The sequence below is a fragment of the Mchenga conophoros genome, linkage group LG1, assembly GCF_057382185.1.
Source record: "Mchenga conophoros isolate Kocher_MC1m ecotype Shallow Benthic linkage group LG1, M_conophoros_male_GT1.1, whole genome shotgun sequence".
NCBI classification, from domain to species: domain Eukaryota; kingdom Metazoa; phylum Chordata; class Actinopteri; order Cichliformes; family Cichlidae; genus Mchenga; species Mchenga conophoros.
This window is the reverse complement of record NC_140526.1, coordinates 14,838,728-14,857,491: the sequence shown is the minus strand read 5'-3', so window position 1 is coordinate 14,857,491 and position 18,764 is coordinate 14,838,728. Positions and strand designations below refer to the sequence as shown.

The 18,764-nt window shown below is 38.3% G+C and overlaps 1 protein-coding gene across 3 annotated transcripts in view; it reads left to right on the top strand.

The window, feature by feature from the left end:
* The first annotated feature begins 871 nt into the window (after window positions 1-871).
* The window catches only part of spata17 (spermatogenesis associated 17), a 40,095-nt gene continuing 22,202 nt past the window's right edge, over window positions 872-18,764 (top strand). For all 3 annotated transcript variants that reach the window (XM_085267320.1, XM_085267329.1, XM_085267315.1), the window contains exons 1-7: window positions 872-998; window positions 1,583-1,672; window positions 2,758-2,839; window positions 4,235-4,285; window positions 6,370-6,473; window positions 13,719-13,842; window positions 17,974-18,216. In XM_085267320.1, coding sequence (XP_085123446.1) covers window positions 931-998; window positions 1,583-1,672; window positions 2,758-2,839; window positions 4,235-4,285; window positions 6,370-6,473; window positions 13,719-13,842; window positions 17,974-18,216 — 762 coding nt within the window. In that variant the 5' untranslated portion in view covers window positions 872-930. The remainder of the gene's footprint in view (window positions 999-1,582; window positions 1,673-2,757; window positions 2,840-4,234; window positions 4,286-6,369; window positions 6,474-13,718; window positions 13,843-17,973; window positions 18,217-18,764) is intronic.

Here is an 18,764-nt window from a genome sequence, read left to right as displayed (position 1 = left end):
CTACCTAGGACGTCTGCCTACTGCTCTTCACTACTGTGGTGGCCCTCAGACAGCAAATTGGCCTCAGAGAAAGACAGAGAGACTGAAAGGGATTCTCAAACAAGCACACTGCCTAGTTCACAGAGAAACAAGCCGAGGCATGCCAGTACAAAAACACATGTAAGAGCAATGAGACAGACATATACTCATTCACTTTCACTATTTGTGGTTTCCCTGTCTCCAAGGAGTAATCTATAATACAGACAGTCTTTTGCTCTGACCACTGGCCAGACAGATATATTTCCTTGCACAAGTACAGAAATACACACACAGACACACATATACACCCTGCTTAGGTGATCATTTTGACAGGGCAATATGACTGAAGGAGAGTGGAGTGAAGATGGGGGAAAATGTGAAAGGAAGAGTGGGGAGAAATAAACTGATAACTGTATGATGAAGGGTGATAACGTCAGGAGAGGAGGGAAGTAGATGAAGGGATGGATGGAAGAAGTGAGGCAGCTGGCAGATCAATACACAGATCCACAATCTGCATCTATGAAACGGGCGCTTTTTAAAATCTCTTTTAGTTTTTTTTAATGCCTACTATTCTTATTACTTACAAAATGTTTTTGCTTTGGTATAGTAAGTGGGAAGTGGTTTGCAGGACGAAAAAGAACATTTTTTCGTGAAGTTTTTATTTCTATCATGGATTACTTTTGGAATTTATGGTTAAATTATAATGTAAACTTGTTTGCATACAGCGCATGATATTAACCCAATTCGGTTACTGGAATCTGTTTAAACGCTTTACAATAGTCGAAATGAAAGGAAATAGACACGTTAGGAGGAACTTTCCCTTTTCCTGTGAGTTTTGAACGCATCTGCAGCACCCTGGGAAACACCTGTGTTGTCAAGACAACATGTAAACTCTCGCTTGAGTACACCGACATGGCGGAGCTGTTGAAAATAAAACGCGAATTTGAAGAGTTCCAAAAGGAATACTACTATACAAACAGGTATGGATTAATGATTTACATAACTATATATGGATACGTTTAATTGCTTTATGAGTTCTTGTTAGCAGTTTAGCAGTCAGCATTTAGCTAACATCACCCAGAACTAAGGCTAGCGTCATGCGTCTACTGTGTATGCTAATAAGCTTTTGCGGTCCTGTTTTGGCGTTACAATGCAAGTTTTTGGTTCCCTAAGAATGACAGTAATGCTCAGAAGCACCCTACGAGTAAGCCACACAAATGGGGCAAAGTTTAGCTGTGTAACTTGCCAGTAAAAATGTGTTGTTGTTGTTTTTTGTTTGTTTGTTTACGTATGAAGGACTTATTATCGCTTCTCCAAAAGGGTTTAGCTAAAGTCAAAGGAAAGTGGCGTTTAGTCTCCAAATGTTGAAAGATTTTTCAGCCAGTTTTAATAATTGGTGTTATAATGAAGCTTAATATGCACTTTTCAGAAAATTCTTAAGTCAGCTATGATAACAATGTATTCTCTTTACTGTATATCGTGCATGCTGCCATGCGTAGTAAACTCCAATGGCTCGTTTTGAGCCAGGCGAAGAGTGATATATTTTTGTGTTTATGTATTTCAGAGAAGCTGATGAGAACAGAGAGAAGGAGAACCAGGCCGTCACCCAGATCCAGAGCTGGTTCAGAGGCTGCAAGGTGCGGGCTTACCTCAGGTATGGTATATCTCTGTGATCCGATTTGTATCTGTAATCCATAAAAAAAGACTTTTGGTGCTCATGCAAAAACAAAGCAGACATTCATTTTATTTATCAATGTAAGTGTAGTTCCTTTGGAGTTGTAAAACACTCAGACAGGCTGTAAGAGTTCATATCAAGGGAAACCCTGATATTAGCTCACTACCATAATTATCCCACTTCCAGAAGTTTGCAAATGGCCTGGAGGAATAAATGTCGCTTGCACTCTATGCTCTTTTCTCACACAGAGAAATAAATGTCTCTATCTCTGTGCTTGTTCCCATACTGTGACCCTAGCACCATTCTGCAGGGTCAGCAGACAAACTTCCAGACAGTAGGTTAATTCAGATTACTTTAGTTAATTGATCAATGCGTTAAGTGGATAATTAGCAACAGTTTTAGCTGCCTAAGTGCAACTCCGGGGTTGTGCTAGCCCCACTATAAGCATTGATTTTCTGGGCATATAAATGGCCTTTTGGAAATTGATGGCCTCATTGGAGGCAGAGAATCGCAGTGGACTTGCATTTAGAGTATGTTTGAAGATGAATACAAATGTGTACCGCTGACTATAGGAGGTGGAAGGCTCATCGGACATGATCGAAAAGCCTGGGAGAGCACGAATGGTCTATATGTGTGTGCATGTGTGTTTGTGACAGCTTGTATTTATAAGCATAATGTTTCCCTGACCTTTCATTTGAGCCTTTTCACAACCTTAAATTTGTATGCAGAAAATCACTTTCTTTTTATTGTTTTCCCTAAAAAAGAGTTTATGTTAGGAAGTTAAATTAATTGAATAATTAATAAATTAATTCTAGATAAAGGTATTTTTTAGCTTATTCATAACTATGGAAACTTTCCATTTCATGCTTTGTTAGGATTGAGCTTTCTGGGGGAGGGTTGCAGAATTGCTTAATTTCTCAGCTTAAACAACCTTGTTAATGACCAGTGAAATTTGCCTTTTACTTCCCTTACGTGTTTCTGAATAACTTTTTCCAGGGTTTCCTTCAGTTTAACTACTAAAAAAACATCCACCCAATCCTCTCCTCAATTTGATTTTATTACAGCCATCTGCACAAGAAGGCAATCATTATACAGAAGATATGGCGGGGCTTCACAGCAAGGGCACGTGTCAGACAAATGGTGAAGGTAAGCCAGTGCCTGGAACGACTATAGATATATTGATTATGCTATGATAGCACGCATTAGAATTCAATTGCTATATTCCTAAAGTCCCTGCGTCTGACCTTAAGAAATATAATTCACCCATTACACATTAGGAAATTAGCACTTTGGAAAAATGATGCATTATGATAAGGAATTCCATCTATTTCACAATTCTTGGGATGCATATAGAAAAAAGAAAAGAGTTGTGTATCTATGTGTGTATGTGTATGCTTTAGTAAAACAAGGCCCCATTTTCAGCATATTGCCTCCAACTGCTTCTTAATTGAACAGATTGTTGATACCGGATCCAATACCCAGCGCTCTCACGTATAATTTTCCCCTGGATTGAGTTTTGTAAACGTATCACAACAAGCTATTTATCATGCCTGTAAATTGACTGTTTGCTAAAGCATAACTGCCAGCCGCCGTTTGGGAGGCGTTCAAGAAATGGAAGGGTGGTGGTGGCGGGGGGGTGTTGAAATAAACAATGAAGGATGTGTCACATCACACATATGGGCTAAAAAGAGGCTGTTTGGTCTCATTTGGAAACAGACAAGCGCTAATTTGAATCACTCAAAATTGCCACAGTGCACTGTTTTGAAATTAGCCCTGAGAGATTCTACTCTTCACCTCCTTTATCTCTCTCTGTCTTTTTCTCTCTTGCGGACCTTATCGTGTATAATGTGATGTGCACAAAGCCTCTTCTCAAAACATCAAGCTGAATTTACAACCTCCTTTCAAGTCTTTGTCTTCCATCTCCTTCCTCTTTTTCCTCTCTTCCTTGTCGTTATTAAAAAAGACGTGTTGAGATATGAATCCCTTTTATGGCCCACACTCCAGTTTGCTCCTGAAATGTGCTCCCAGTGGTTGCCTGGCATGTTTGGAGTGCGATGGCTCGTTGAGTATGTTGCTGAATATTCTCTGGCCTTTTGTTAGTCTGTTCTGTGGCAGTCCTGTCATTGATTATGAAATCCAGAGGAGAGCGTTTGGCCGTCATACATCTCCATTAGCGCGCTGCTTGACTACCATAGATTTTCTTGGCCCTTGTCTGTGTTAGTGTATTAAGAGAGTACTGTCCTCCCCTTGATAGAAAGTCCCACTAACCACTCTCTCTCTCTCCTTTTTTCTCTCTTTGTCTCTGTCTCTCTTCTGCTCTCTCTCCATCTCTCTGACTTTTTCTCGTTCCTCTTGTCTCTCTTGCTTTCCCACTCTCCTTTTCTGCCCCCTTCCCTCCTCCCTCCACTCTACAGTGGCCCTATCTATGCTGCCTGTGCAATGTATTATGTATAAAGAGCTCTTTATCTTTGACGCCTGCTGTGGACAGATCAGAGGGTTGGGAGACAAGATGTAACACCATCGTTTCCTTTGTGTTCACAGGCGGCATATTTTATCATGAAGATGAATTTCTACGAGGAGATGGCGGTCAGGGTAAATATCACTACACTGTCTTGTTTTAGCAAATGGAGTGTCGTGGTGGGAGCCCCTGTGAGTAGCAGCCCATAAGCATCATATCTCTAAATTTCTTTAATCTTTTGTTGGCCATTTTTCTCCCTTTTTAAGTACAGCATCATGTTGGTAATCCAGTATAATTTATTATTATTAAAAACCCTATAAAAATGGACAGATTTCTATATCAGAATGACCTATCATATTTATATGTCAAACCACAGCAAATATTTTATATATAACGTTAAAAACTTTTTTTTCACTTTGCTTAAATGCTCAAGGCCCTGAAATACTGTCTTTATCCCTGAACACCTACTACTGTTCAACTCATAAATCATAGCTCTGTGGCTGTGAGTGATGCTTTGGCACTTTTACACAAGGATATTGCCTAGAAATCTTATATTTTAACAATTCCATATAGGCCTTCTCTTTTGGTGAATAGTTTCATGCCTAAACCGTTAAAGGGTTTTATAGACCAACAAAAGAATTTGCCAGTGTTTATTGAAGAGAGAGATTCACTGTCCAGCTGGAAAGAGATGTTTATAATATTTTCGTATTGGTGGAAAAGCTGGGGAACTGAGGGCTTTACGTTTTACACATAATGGGAACCCAAACAAATAAAGCTCACCCCCTGCTTTTACAATAAATTTCACATTATAGGAGAGACATAGATTCACAAATAATGTTTGACCCAGCTGTTTAGGTCACAGGGTGAAAGTTCAGAGGTGATGTCGACATGTAGTCCAAAAGAGAAGCTACTGAAATAAGAGACCTATGTTATCTATGAAAATAGCCACAATTTCCTATAGGAGACAATAGGAATTTTAATGGAGAACTGTGTTAAAATGACTGGTGCTTAGAGGTTACCAATGCGAGAAAGTACTGGGTTTAAACCCCAGAAGGGCCAAGTGAGCCTTTTCTGCGCTGAGTGTATCCTCTGTGTCTGTCTGGGGTTTTTCCGGGTGCTCCAGTTTTCTCCCACTGCCCTTGACCAAGGCTTTAGCCTCATATGTGAAATTGGTCCCTTGGTGTTGGACTGTGTACTGCCCACAGCGCCTAAAGAGAAGTCATGGGGCAAATCCAAAGACAAAAATTCTCAAAACAGATTGATTACATGTGACTTTAGACTTTAGAAATAATAAATTAAAGGACAATAAGGGAAATACATGCAGTATCTGGCCTTTTTTATGATGCCACCTGTTGAAACTTTTCTACTATTTACACCAGACATACAGATATAGTACTTAATACCTGCAATATAAATCTTGATCCCACGTCTTCTGACACATACTCTGTACTTTCTCGACTTCAGTGTTTGTGCTGTTTCAATATGACCTGACATTTGTACTTTTTTGCCAAATAAGTATATATTGTATAAATGAAAAAAAAGAAACCCACAAAGCACACCCAACACATACAATCATCTGAGAATCCCCTTGTGACATTTTCTTTAAATCAATTTTAACTCTATTTCTTTTTCTCTCCCCTCCTGATGTCTTTATCTTGGTGTGGTAGCTAACAGAGGATAATGTATTAAGGCCGTAATAGAAACCAGTGTTTACATGCCGCACCTCGTATTTGTATTAGATTCAACAGCATCGATTTCACTAGTCAACAAAGGTCAGCAAGAACTCGGGAGGCGGCAATTACTTTATTTAAAATTATCTATTGACTGGCAGATCAATGCTAATTCTCATTTTGCTCTTTGTTGTTTTTCCCTATCCTTTACTTCTCCTCTTCTTTCTTCTTCCCTCTTCTCATACCGTGATTATTCTTTTACCTGCCATTGTTTTAATCTCCTAATTAGTCTGAAGGACATCCGCCCCTATGCTTTAAAATGGTCAACTGTTGTGTGTGGGTGTGTTCTGGCTAATCTGCAGCCTCCTCAATCAGTGTGGATGATGCCGTTAAATACATGGTTATGTGACAGTTTGACAGTCTGTCTCTCTCGTGCTGGATTGTCCCTCTGAAAGTAGGGATTGTATAGTTTATTAACAATGGTTTAAAAAGTGTCCTACTTAAATGTTACATTTAAACTTCATAAAAACTTCTGTAATCCCACACAGATCCAGCGGACATGGAGAGGATTCTTTGTGAGGAAGTATATCCATAACTTCTATGCACGAAAAAAGTATATGGAAGGACTTGTCATGAAAAATGAACTAGTCAGGTGAGAAAAAATAGTTTCATTTATGAGACCTTAAGAGACCTGAATTAATTTTTATCTTTTTATTTCGTTTTATTTTCCTGAAACTCACTTGAAGTTGTGTTGCTTTTGTCTTTCTCACATGGCCAGTACATGTGTCAGCATTCTTCTAGATAGATTATAACCGATATAATACAATATCTTCAATTAAAGGAAGCAAATATGGGGTACCTTTTTTGCACAAAGGAATGCCAACTGGAAAGGATAAAAAACTTAGCCTTAATATGTTCTGTTAGAACATGGTGTATCTTTGCCCACTGACTATGGCCTACTATATAGCCTATCAATCAAAATGAATTGATTTGATTAATGTAAAGACAGTTGTCTGAAAGGTGTATTGTGTATGCTTAACCAAAACACATGACTGGAGTAACGCGAAAGGAAAAGTGAGGATATGAAAGAGACTGAGAGACAAAGAGAAGAGAAAGACAGAAGAGAGAGAGAGAAGTCCTCTAAAGCGCTTGAGGCTAAGAGAGAAGTGAACGATGTGAAGAAATTAAAAATTAGCCTCTGATTTGAACTGCAGCTCGTGCATTAATAAAACATCCTGCGCTTCAGGGCTTACTGCTAGAGATACACCATCTTTTATTTTTGACAAAAAAAACCATCACGTTTAGCTAATAGTCACATTTTTAATGTTGCTAATATATTTTACAGGAAAATATCTTTAGGCTTCCTGCTAAAATTAAATGTAAATTTGTTAAAGTGCTCCTTGGATCACCGACTCTCCCCCCCTCACTTCCCCAGCAGCGTTTTACCTTTCCTCCACGCTCTTTGCCCCTTTTAGAAATAGGAGTGACTAGGCTGTTAAAGTCCATCATGGAAGAGTTGCTGCTATAATATAACACAAAAATGAGCACACACAAAGACATGTCAACTACGTTAAGTATTCTGACCAGTCACTGGGATTATTTTGCTTGTAATGTCTTAATGAAATTTAAGACATTACAAAAGTACAAAAAATGATTCATAGTAAAAAGTATTCATAATCAGGCCAAATTTTAACCACACTGTAATAAAGCTACAATAAGGAAACAATCAGACCATTGATCTGAACTGAACATCACTTCATAGGACTAGATTAGATTAATTCAGAAGTATGCAAGCTATAGCTTTTAGTTTGCAAGGACCTTGCCTAAACAGTATATGCATATACTGTGGCTCCTGTCTCTTTGCACCTTTTGCACAACTTACAACAGTTAACAAAAATCATAGGAATTGAAATTTAGAAACAAGGAGCTATAAGGATAAAGTGACCAGCTATGTGATGCTATTTCATTTTAGGATTCTGGTCTTATGCTTTTGTTATCAGCCGTGGTACATTCACACTCTTACTCATACACACATTTATGCAAAAACACACATACACACATGCACATGCAGCCCCTCCTCCACAGTGGTTTGGGGTACGAGGTCACTTTCACTTCACTTAATCACATGTTTATTTAGTGCTACTGGGGTCACGATCAATTAACGCCGTGCCGGCATTTATTTAAAATATCCTTTCTCTGTTAGCTGCTAAGCCCTCGGATTGCACACTGCCTGATCACTAACCCTGCAAAGGTCTGCTTTTTAATCCATCACCATGCTCCCTGCCTCCGCAAGTGTGTCCATCCGTCTGTCCAACCACTGCATAAATTAATAAATTCAAAGTCAGATGAATGATCTCCATTTATTGAAGGCTGATCAGCTGTGCATGGTAATGATTTAGGAGTATTGCATATTTTCCCTTCACTGTCTTTGTCCTTTTTCATTCTGATTCTCCATTCCAATCTCTTTCTCATGACAGAGCTCCCCAGTTCAAAACCATCTGTATCATTTCATTAGGTACAACTAATCCACGCCACTTACACCATCCTCTTTTATCCACCGCCCTCTCTCCGCCTCCCTTTCTTAATCTCTGCCTCTCGCCTCTCTCTTTCTCAATCTATTTTGTTCGATATCTTTCTCTCTTGCTCTCCTTGCCACAGGTTCACTATGCTTTAGTGTCCATCCTCATTCATCCTTCCTCTCCTTCTGCATAGCCTAATGAAGTCAGGACCCCAGTGCAGTCCCCACTCTGCCACAGTTTTCCTTGATACCCCAACAATTTATCACTTTGTCAGGGAGACACTTAAAGTTCCTGGGCTTTAATAAGGGCATGCTGTGGGACGATGGGGGCAATTAGGAAAGCGGAGCAAGTCCGCTTTGCATATTTACTAAATGTGCTGGTGTCATCGTTGCTGCCACTAGCACGGCCTGTTGACTGCATGAATTATTCCTCTATCTGCAATAAACAGCGGGGTAATTATTACTGCCATAATCAGATAAATAATTCTCCCTGTGATGTTGCAACAACATAGTGAAATCTTTTAACTTATCCTAAAGAGTGCTAAAAAAGGAGGCTCAGAGAGAATTTATGGACTGTCACTAGGCTGAAAAGCACAAGTGTTTTCTTCTCTTCTTTTCTTTTGTGCTGTGCTGTGTCTCTTCGTCTGTCTACTTTTTTCCTGTCTCCCTTCATTCCAGCCTTCTTCATTCCTCCATCTCTTGTGTCCCTCTCAAGGACATTCATGAAAGGAGAGCTGCTATGTCGGAGAGAGTGTGGGTCTGCCCTGCGATCACTCTCCCCTTCTATGCGTCAGTCTTTCTTTTACTGCTCTTCCCTTCTGATCCAGTTTGGATGCAGACAAGTTCTCTCTTCAGTCTGATTGGATTTATATATTCGCTATGTGTGTGTCTGTTGAAGTTTAATGTGGATGCACTGCTACTTGTCTCTTAAGAAAATTACTTTGAGAGTGAACAGTGGACAAAAGTCTGTAATATATTTGAAATTATTTGTTTTTTTCCTCTCAGTTTATTGAATGTGGATTAGCAATATTATCAAAGCTGGGGTTAATTGTTTTCTTAAACACCTTTGGGTGGCATTAGTTTTACTACTTTAGTGAATTAGTTAATCAATCGGTCAGTCACTTAAATGGAAAGGCTATGTTATGAGTGTGTTCAAGGCTCAATACATTGAGCTGGCCACTGTCTAAATTGACTGGCTGACTACCCTCTCATTGCCAGCTATTGAATCATTCAATTGGAGCAATTAAAACAGCCAATCAGGTCAAGCCTCCATTAAATATTTAGAACCTGGCCAATTAGCTGCTCTGGTGCTGGCCTGGATGACCGAAGGTGTGGCCTGCTGTCCCACAATGCCTCACTCTCTGATGTTCCATTACTCCTTGATCCCCTGTTTTGAACCAGAGCTTAAATTATTGAGGAAGAAGTGAGAAATGTGGCTTTATTATATTAGACATTTAAATAAGTTAGAAATCCAGGGTGAAAATGTCAGTAAGGGTTTCAGTCATTTAAAAGTACTTCAGGTATGTTTGATTAACTTGTCCAGCGGTTCAGCAGCCATTAAACATAATCTCTAGCCACAGTGCTTCAGGAATACAACATGACAGGCTTAGCGCATTATATGTGCCTAATGTTAATAATTGTTATTCAGTTTTTATTTTATGTCATATATCTATTTTATTATCACATAATCTAAATGGCAGAATATCATGATTCATGAATCATAAATATATGTATTAATATATTTATATAATTGGTGTTTCAACTCCAATTAAGGAATGAAAGTTGTGACATTATTTATTATTTAATTGCACATCATCGCATTTCAAAATTGTTCATGCATGATTATGTTTAGCCCTTTGTTGCACCTCCAGCAGTGGTACAGTATAGTTTAATGTTACTGGGATTAATGCAGTGATTTTTATCCGGCTCACTGCTAATTGTGTGGCACGAAGAAGAGCGTAGATGCAGCTTTGCACAAACAGCTGGAGAGAGACAGAGAGGCACCAGGGAGTTTATTTAATTTCTTCAACATGAAAAGATGGTTTTATAGGGGACAAATCAAGGTTCACATAGAGCAATTAATGATTTATCCTGTTGTAATTAGGTATCAGCTGTAAAGGTAAAATAATTTAACACTTGCCTGCTTTTTTATCTCCTTATTATAGGTAAAAGTGTTCTTTTTGACTTTTACCTTTTTTTGTGTGTGTAAAATATTTAATATGCATAATACATTACATCACATACTGTTAACATGAACTGTTAACTGATAATAATCAATACATTAGCTCAATTTTTGTTTCTGTTGTTATAAAAATAAATGCACAAAAAATTCCCCATAGTTGGACGTGGCTTGGGATCAGTTTAAGGCCTGAAAATGCCCTGTAATCCTCTGAGGAACTAAGGAGATCGATTGCTGTGACTTTAAAAGTGAAATGTTTTCTCTTTATTGCCTTTTTAAATTTTCATAATGTGACTTTTCTTTAAGAAACTAAAGCAAGAACTTCTCTAAAAAAAAGACAGTGTAAATGGGAACATATTTGACTTCAAAATCTATGTATGTAATTTCAGCATTCTTATGCCTTTTCAGATATACAAGTTACTCATTTTGCACACTAATGCACTCCTGTACCATCAGTATTGCTGGCCTTTGACTGTATGTTGAAAACAAGCATACAGTCAAAAGCAAGCGTGTCTCTCTGATTTAGCCTGGAGGATGTGCATTTCTTTTTTTAAATAGCTCCAAATTACATTTTTTTACTTGAATTTTTGGATGCTTGAAAGAATAATGTTCAGTGACCACAATTTATGGAAGAGTTACTGAGCTCTGTACCGTGTCAGCAAAATTGTCACTATTTTAAAGCAGTGTTGCCTTAGATCCAGAAAACTGAACTGGCCTTGTCCTTCGGACACAGAGGTTACTCTATATATTGCCCAACCGTTTTTCTGAAAGTTTTGGGACCTATGTTTTGTTTGTTTTGTTTGTTTTTTGGTTTTTTTTGTTTTTTGCTTTGTTTTGGGGTTTTTTTTTTGGGGGGGGGGGGGGGGTAAGGGAGCAGCTGAAAGTGCCTTTGAGTGGCTCTTTAATGTTTTCTTAAAAATTTAATGTGATAGCTGAGAAAAACTTGGTTTTGTGGTGACCCTTCTCTCATACTTCCTTTACTATGCTGGTTCAGATTGTTCAGATTTTTCCTATAATCTGTCACCTATAACTTTATTTATTTTTAATGTATTATAGTAAATCTATACATATGTGTAGAATTTTAGTTAAAACTAGCAATAATTTTTTTTTCTTTACAAGAAATTAGTTTAGGCTGATAAACCAGACGTAGCACATGTTCCAGAGCTGTTCCAGAGTTAAACATAGTGTTTCTTTCTTTTCAATTTTACTCAGTCAGTCGCACACACATTTATAAACACAGACACACACACGCGCACACACAGGCGCGAGGGCATGTGCTGCTTGCTGAACAGGGCTAACGAGGGTTGTATGTTGTGGCGGCTGGTTGGGTCGACACAGATCGAGGTGCCTTCAGCCGTTACAAATCTGTTTGGCTTTTGTCCACTACAGAGCAATTAATAACACTGGGGCTGGGGGTAGGGAAGCAAAGGTCACTCATTGAGCACCCCCACCCCCCCAACACACACATATATAGATACATATACACATACAAGCAAAGTGTACATACATTTAGTATAAAAACAGATACACATTTGCATATTTATGATAAATGCACAAACTGCTACATTCTCAGTTAAACTGTTTCAGCCCAGAGACATATGTATGAAAATATGAACATATGAACAAAGGTCCTGATCCCCTGAAACATTACTACAAGCTTTTTAAGGTGCTATTAAGAATTGAGCAAACAGAAATGACGACATATATACAGACATGCACATATCGTGGAGAACACCGTCCCTAAACCAGGACTTTAAATGTTACATTAATAAGTAATATCCCTGTTAGCTAGGTGGACAAATAGAGGCCAAGCAACCTCAATATTTACTCCCCACACACCTACACTATATTAAATTACTGTATTTAATATTACACAAATGCACATATTTAGATTCACTCTTCTTCTTTACACACCCGCAAGCATTTTTCATTTATTTTGTAATTGAGTCTGGTGCTGAAGAATGAATGAGAATGCACAGGCAATGGGAATTTGTTGTGATTTGTTTTTAAATGTCAGTAGCCACAGAATGTGTTAACCTCAGATTACTGACACACTTTGAATACCCTGATTCTTCTATGGAGGATTGTAATTGAAAACAGAAGTTGGGTAGAGGGGGAAAAAAACAGCGGAGAAGAAGTAAGGAAAAAAGGAGGGAAACAGACACGGGATTCTTGATGAGCTATGGTTAAACTCTTATTGGTATTGTGCTCTTGGAATTAAATTGGTTTTACTCCTGCTTTGTGTGTGTGTGTTTATATTATGACGACATGTGTGTATTTAGTAATTGTTTCCAATTCCCCTTTTAAGTTATCACCACTTTGTAACAACATTGCTGTGTGGTTGTGGAATTAAATTGCTGTGTGTATGGGGTTTTAATGCATCCCATTTAGCCAGCTTCGCTTAACAGATGTCATAGAAAGACCTGTCCTGGCTGCCATGATGAAATATATCAATCATCCTCCCACTTATAGCCTCTTACGCTCTTATTTTGCCTTTTTTTCTTCTATGCAGTGTCATTCTGTTGTTTTTGCCCCAGAGCTCCTCTGTCTTTCCATGTATGCCTCAGTGTGATTAGGTAGTTTTTTTTCCTTCATCTGAAGGACACTTTAGGGAATTGTCAGCTTTACGACCAACAACTGTTTCCCAAATACATAATAACACATGCACAGATGTACTTGTCTGAAGTTTACACCGTTAACAAGTTATTGATTTATTTGGTGTTAAGATATAGTACTTCGTAAGGTGAATCCTCAGAAAATGTGTAATATAACACATTAATGTAGTATTAAAAAAACATTAGGCTTACTTGTTAAACCAAGTGGTATAGAGTTAAATGTAATCAAAATACAGAGTAATGTGCATTTAGTCATTGTCATTCACAAAACATACTGTACATGAGTATATAAATATGATGAGTTATTTCTACTATATGAATTATAATGATTGACAACTTAGGAATTGGAGAAATTATGTCTTAACTGTTATATTTAAAAAAAAAAAAATTATGCTATTGTTCACGTGTTATTGTAAGGTGACCTTGAGGGTCTGAAAGGTGCCTATAAATAAAATGTATTATTATTATTATTATTATGTAAAATGATTTACATTTATTATACATGTCTAACTAATGCATACCTATTGTAAAGCCTAATGAATCCGAAGTGCAAGAATCTTTGTGTGTCGTTTATGTTCCCTGCAGGAGGGAGCTTGATCAGCTGGAAGATCTCCAGAAAAGGGAGAGAGACTGTCTGGATATGGTGAAAGAGCACACTGCCAAAGTCTATCAAGCTCATCGGTTACATCATCTCCTTAGTACAAAGCAGGTGGGCTTATGGAAACACAAACACATTCAATTTTGCACACATTTTACAACAATGTTATAATGATTAGACTAATATTTAACCAGAGGGAAATGTACATATTAATTTTATGTTAACCAGAGCTACATGAAAATAGCGCAGTTTAATAAAAATACTATAATGAATAAAAAATTGTTGGACTAGTGACAGTAACACGTATTGACTTTGTAATTCCAAAGTGACCTTAACTGCGGTTATGTATGGATGCAAAGTCACTTCAGATGACACGAGAAACGCATCCCTGTGGATTGACTTCACATTTGTGTAGCACTCACCCATACAGCTATGCACAATTATGTGCATGCTCAGATACATATGCAGGCACACACATGGGCATTGAGCTCAACATTACAAAGAGGTGGATTCCTACAGAAACGGGCTACACAAAGAAATACCACAGACCTTTTCCTTTCTATTAGTCAACAGAAGTGGGCCGTGTGGAGTTCAGTTGCGCATGTGCAAACATAAGTGTGAGTCCTCACGGTTGTTCTGATGTGCTCAGTCTGATGCTTCCCATGGCAAAAGTGTGCACATTTGTAAATGGTAAATGGACTAGTACTTATGTAGTGCTTTTATACTCTATTTGAGCGCTCAGAGCACTTTTTTTTTACCGTATGCATCATTCAACTATTCACACACACACATCATGCTTTTCTCTATGCCTAAGCATTTTTAGCGTGGCAGCCACACACTCTTAGTCCAGTGGATGCATTGGAAATAACTCGTTGTTTAGTATCATGCCCGAGGATACAGCAACAGACTAGAGAATCTGGGGATCAAACCACCAGTTAGCGGGCGAGCCACAGCTATCCTTGTGTTCATATGTGTGTGGCATCTACGCATCTTTGTGACTCCTCACTGTGATAATAATGAAGACAAAGCACAGTGGTCACTGTTGATTCAGCACTAGCATTCTGCTTGCTCTCTCTCTCTCTCTCTCTCTCTCTCTCTCTCTCTCTCTCTCTCTCTCTCTCGTGTCTTTACAACTAGCATCATCATTGCCTGTCTTGCTGTCTACTGTCCTCAGACATCCCATGTTCACCGAAGACGCATACATACACAAAATTTTCACACAATTGCATGAAGTTGATGTAAGCTGGAATGAGGTTAAGTTCGCAGTTTTTACACATCAGGCTTGATTCTTAAAATACTTTAACTCGTGGGTATCCACATAATTTGTGTTACGTTTCTGTAACTCTGTTATCGTTATTTTTAAGTACACGCTAGAAAGAATGAAAGTTTATGTGCTCTTCTCCGCCCTCTGTCCATCTTTCTCTATATACTTCCCTCTCTTTCCCTGCATATGGCAGGGGACTCTTTCCCTTCGTAGCTCTGACCTTGTCAGCAGTGAATAGATGGCTCTCCCACACAGTTCATCCTTTCTCACTTCTCAGACCCCAGCCCACACACACACACACACACCAAAATACACAGACTCACATCCAGCTTACCAAAAGGCCCCAAGTCCCTCTGACAGAGACAGAGATGCTGTGTTCCTGGGGTCAACATCATTGCTCTTCCCGTAGCTAGGTTGGTACTTGGTACTTTTTGGGCTTATGTGTTGTGTTTGTGTATTCGTGTGTGTCTTTAGGGGTGGTGAGATTTACTTTTGTTTATGCGTTGTGTGTATCTGTGTATTTTGCTGGCTTTCTGTCACTTCCTATTTGACTTGTGTACTGTCATCCCTAAAGCAGAACATTTCTCCTGTAGTTTCAAGCAATTTCCAAGATACTGATTGGTGTTGATCATATAAACTATTCTTAAGACTACTCAGTCCATACTTTTAATTAGTTTACTACTCTATTGGGGTGAGGCATAACATTTACTAATTTAGTTTTTTATCTATAAGTAAGAACCATTTAATATAACTTATTATTGGTTGTAGAAATATATTTGACAACTGCTTCAAGATATTTTTGTTCTCAAGAGGGACCCTATGCATGATTGATTACTGATTTTGATTATTAGTGAAAAGTTGCCCCACTGTCACTTTGAAATTTTAGTCACTGCTTAGCAGCTAGCCTGGGACCTGTTTATCGGTCACCACTGTTTTTAACTGCAACTGGCAGTCTAACAGTGGTACTTCCTTTGCTTTGAATGTCCCCTGCAATCTAGAGGAGGTCTCTAATGAGAAGAATGAGCAAGTACTGCTCTTAACAACTAAAATCCATGATGGTGTAGTTGTCCTCATCCCAAGTCCTAGCTTGGGATGAGATTCACTAGAGGTGCATGTAATTATATTGCTTCATTATTTTTTTCTCATAGTGTACTTGACAAGTAAAATATTTGCAGAACACAACCTTTTAAATGTTACATTAAAGTGTAAGATTAATCTAAGAAAGCACACGTGTATGCATATATACATGATTACATATATGCGCATGCACATATTCTGCCGTTACATATAGGATCTAAACCTATGGGAAACTATGACGTTGTATAATAACTACTTTCAACTACTCCCTTAGTCACAAGGAGTTTTGATTTGGTAGATTTTCACATTGGATGTCCTTCCTGACACAATCCCCCAAGTTATTTGTATCAACACCACTATTTTTTAAATAGGTACGTATTGTGCTATTATCAAGCTGTACCTACAACCCAGGGTCAAAAAAATTGCAGTGAATAAAGTGGAATTTCTTTATTTTTTCTTATAACGCAATGGATGATATTTAGACCAAAAGTGCTTATGATCTAATAGTGACACATTTGCTATTTTACTAATTTGTTAATATGTTATTTTAGAAAGAGCGAGGTTTGGGAGGATGTAGTTAAAGCTGTATGTGTTTCTCTCTCTCCCTTTCCTTCTTGTTGCAGTCTTTTAGAGTGGAAAGCAGTGTTATTAGCATATAGAACAACTCAAAGCTTTGGTCTGGTAATTAAGACACAGGCAAAAGAATAACTGTGGTTTGAATAATTATCATCAAGGCTGTCTGTGGCAAATCTGTACCCCAGTTCAGAATCGGAGAGGCACAGTTTTAAGTATGTGTACTTGTGTGTGTGTTTAGGATTTTCATCTATCCATTCTTCTATTCTGTATTCATTTAAGATAACACCTTTTTAAAGTGGGGATATTTGGGGGAGGTTAATATGGATTACATGACCATTGATAGGGAAGAAGGCTGATGAAAAATTTTAACACAATTGATGTTTAGTAGCTAACAATTGTTAGTTTAGTCCCTGTCCCAGTAGGTGCCCATTCTGAGATTTGATGTTCCTCTTCATAAACTGAATTCTTTTTTTCTCCAAAATCTAAATTAAGTTATATATATATTTATTTAGTACTGAAGCATCCATGTGGACAGCCAGGTGCTTAAAAATCAGTGCCCCAAAATCATTTTCGCTTTATGTCTATGTCACTCCATAGAGCCTGTTTTTTTTATTTCATATTTTTAGGTCTAGTACATTCTTATTAAATGCTGCTGCATGTCTTTTAACAGGTGCTAGAATGTATGAACATATCACTCCAGTTTTAGGAAATTTACACTGGCTCCCTGTTGATTATCGTATTCATTTTGAGATTCTTTTGCTTACTAGTTTTAAATGGTATGGCGCCCAATTATTTAAGCAAACTCTTCAACATGTGTAACCCCAAAAGAGCACTGAGATCGTCCAGCCAGATGCTCTTAGTACAACCGAGGTCTCGATTGAAGCATAGAGGAGATCGGGCCTACGCAGTCGCAGCACCTAGACTCTGGAATAACTTAGCCACTTCAGAGTCTATTCAGTCTTTCAAATCACATCTTAAAACGCACTGTTTATGTTGGCTTTTAGTTCAGTTTGAGTACCATCAGGCTTGTTTTACGTTTGTTATGGGGGTTTTTTGTTTTCATGTTATACATTGTCATTGCCTCATCTCATTTATCTGTATTTGTTTTTCTATTGTTTTCTCATGGTCTTAACTAATTGTGAAGCACTTTGGTCAACTAAATTGCTTTTAAATGTGCTATAGAAATAAATTTGATTTGATTTTGATTCATTAATTTAAAAAAATTTAATTACTAGTAAGAAATACATTTTAATCTAATGACTTTAAAATCCTAATTTAATGTTTTCACGCTTTTACCCTCTCTCTCTTTTTTTCTGTTTCCTCAGTGCCCAGGGGTCTTCAACTCTCCATTCAGGCCAGCTCCTCATGAGATGGAGCTGCTGCTGAGGCAGCAGGTCAAGTACCAGGCCCCCACCAGGCTGGCCTCCAGGGGCAAGGCTTGTCTCTTGGGCATCCCAAGCTCAACAAGCTCTAGTTTCCCTGTGACTCTTGGATCCCCATTGATCAAAACCTCTAGAACTTACAGCTCCAGGCCCATACTGCCTCCCATTGCCAACAAGACACAGCAGGTGACGGTGGTCAAAACGTTGCCTATAAAAGACATAAACAAGTAGAAAACAGATAAATACAGTAGTATAAAAGCAGATATACAAGAGATGAGATGTGATGGTGTGAAAAACTGGATTTAAGCATGTTCAAGAGGTGAAACAGACTGTTAGTTTAACAAAGTATCATACTAATTATTAAAGCCTTCAACATCACCTTCCTTCCTCATGGGGGATGGTTCTTGATGAAAGCAGAGATCCTTTAAAACTCCTTTTAAAGAAGAATGACATCATTAAAGCATGGCAGACAGCTCTCCTGGGGGCTACTGCATAGAGTCGTTTAGTGCCTTTATTTCAATGAGTACTCTGTGGGACTATGTAGTTATGTGTTACTATATTTGTGTGTGTGTGTGTGTGTGTGTGTGTGTGTGTGTGTGTGTGTGTGTGTGTGTGTGTGTGTGTGTGTGTGTGTGTGTGTGTGTGTGTGTGTTTTAAAATTGCATGCACAGCTCTGACTAGTGGACCACAACAACATGATATGTGCTGTGTCAGGTAACGATTTAACTGTACAA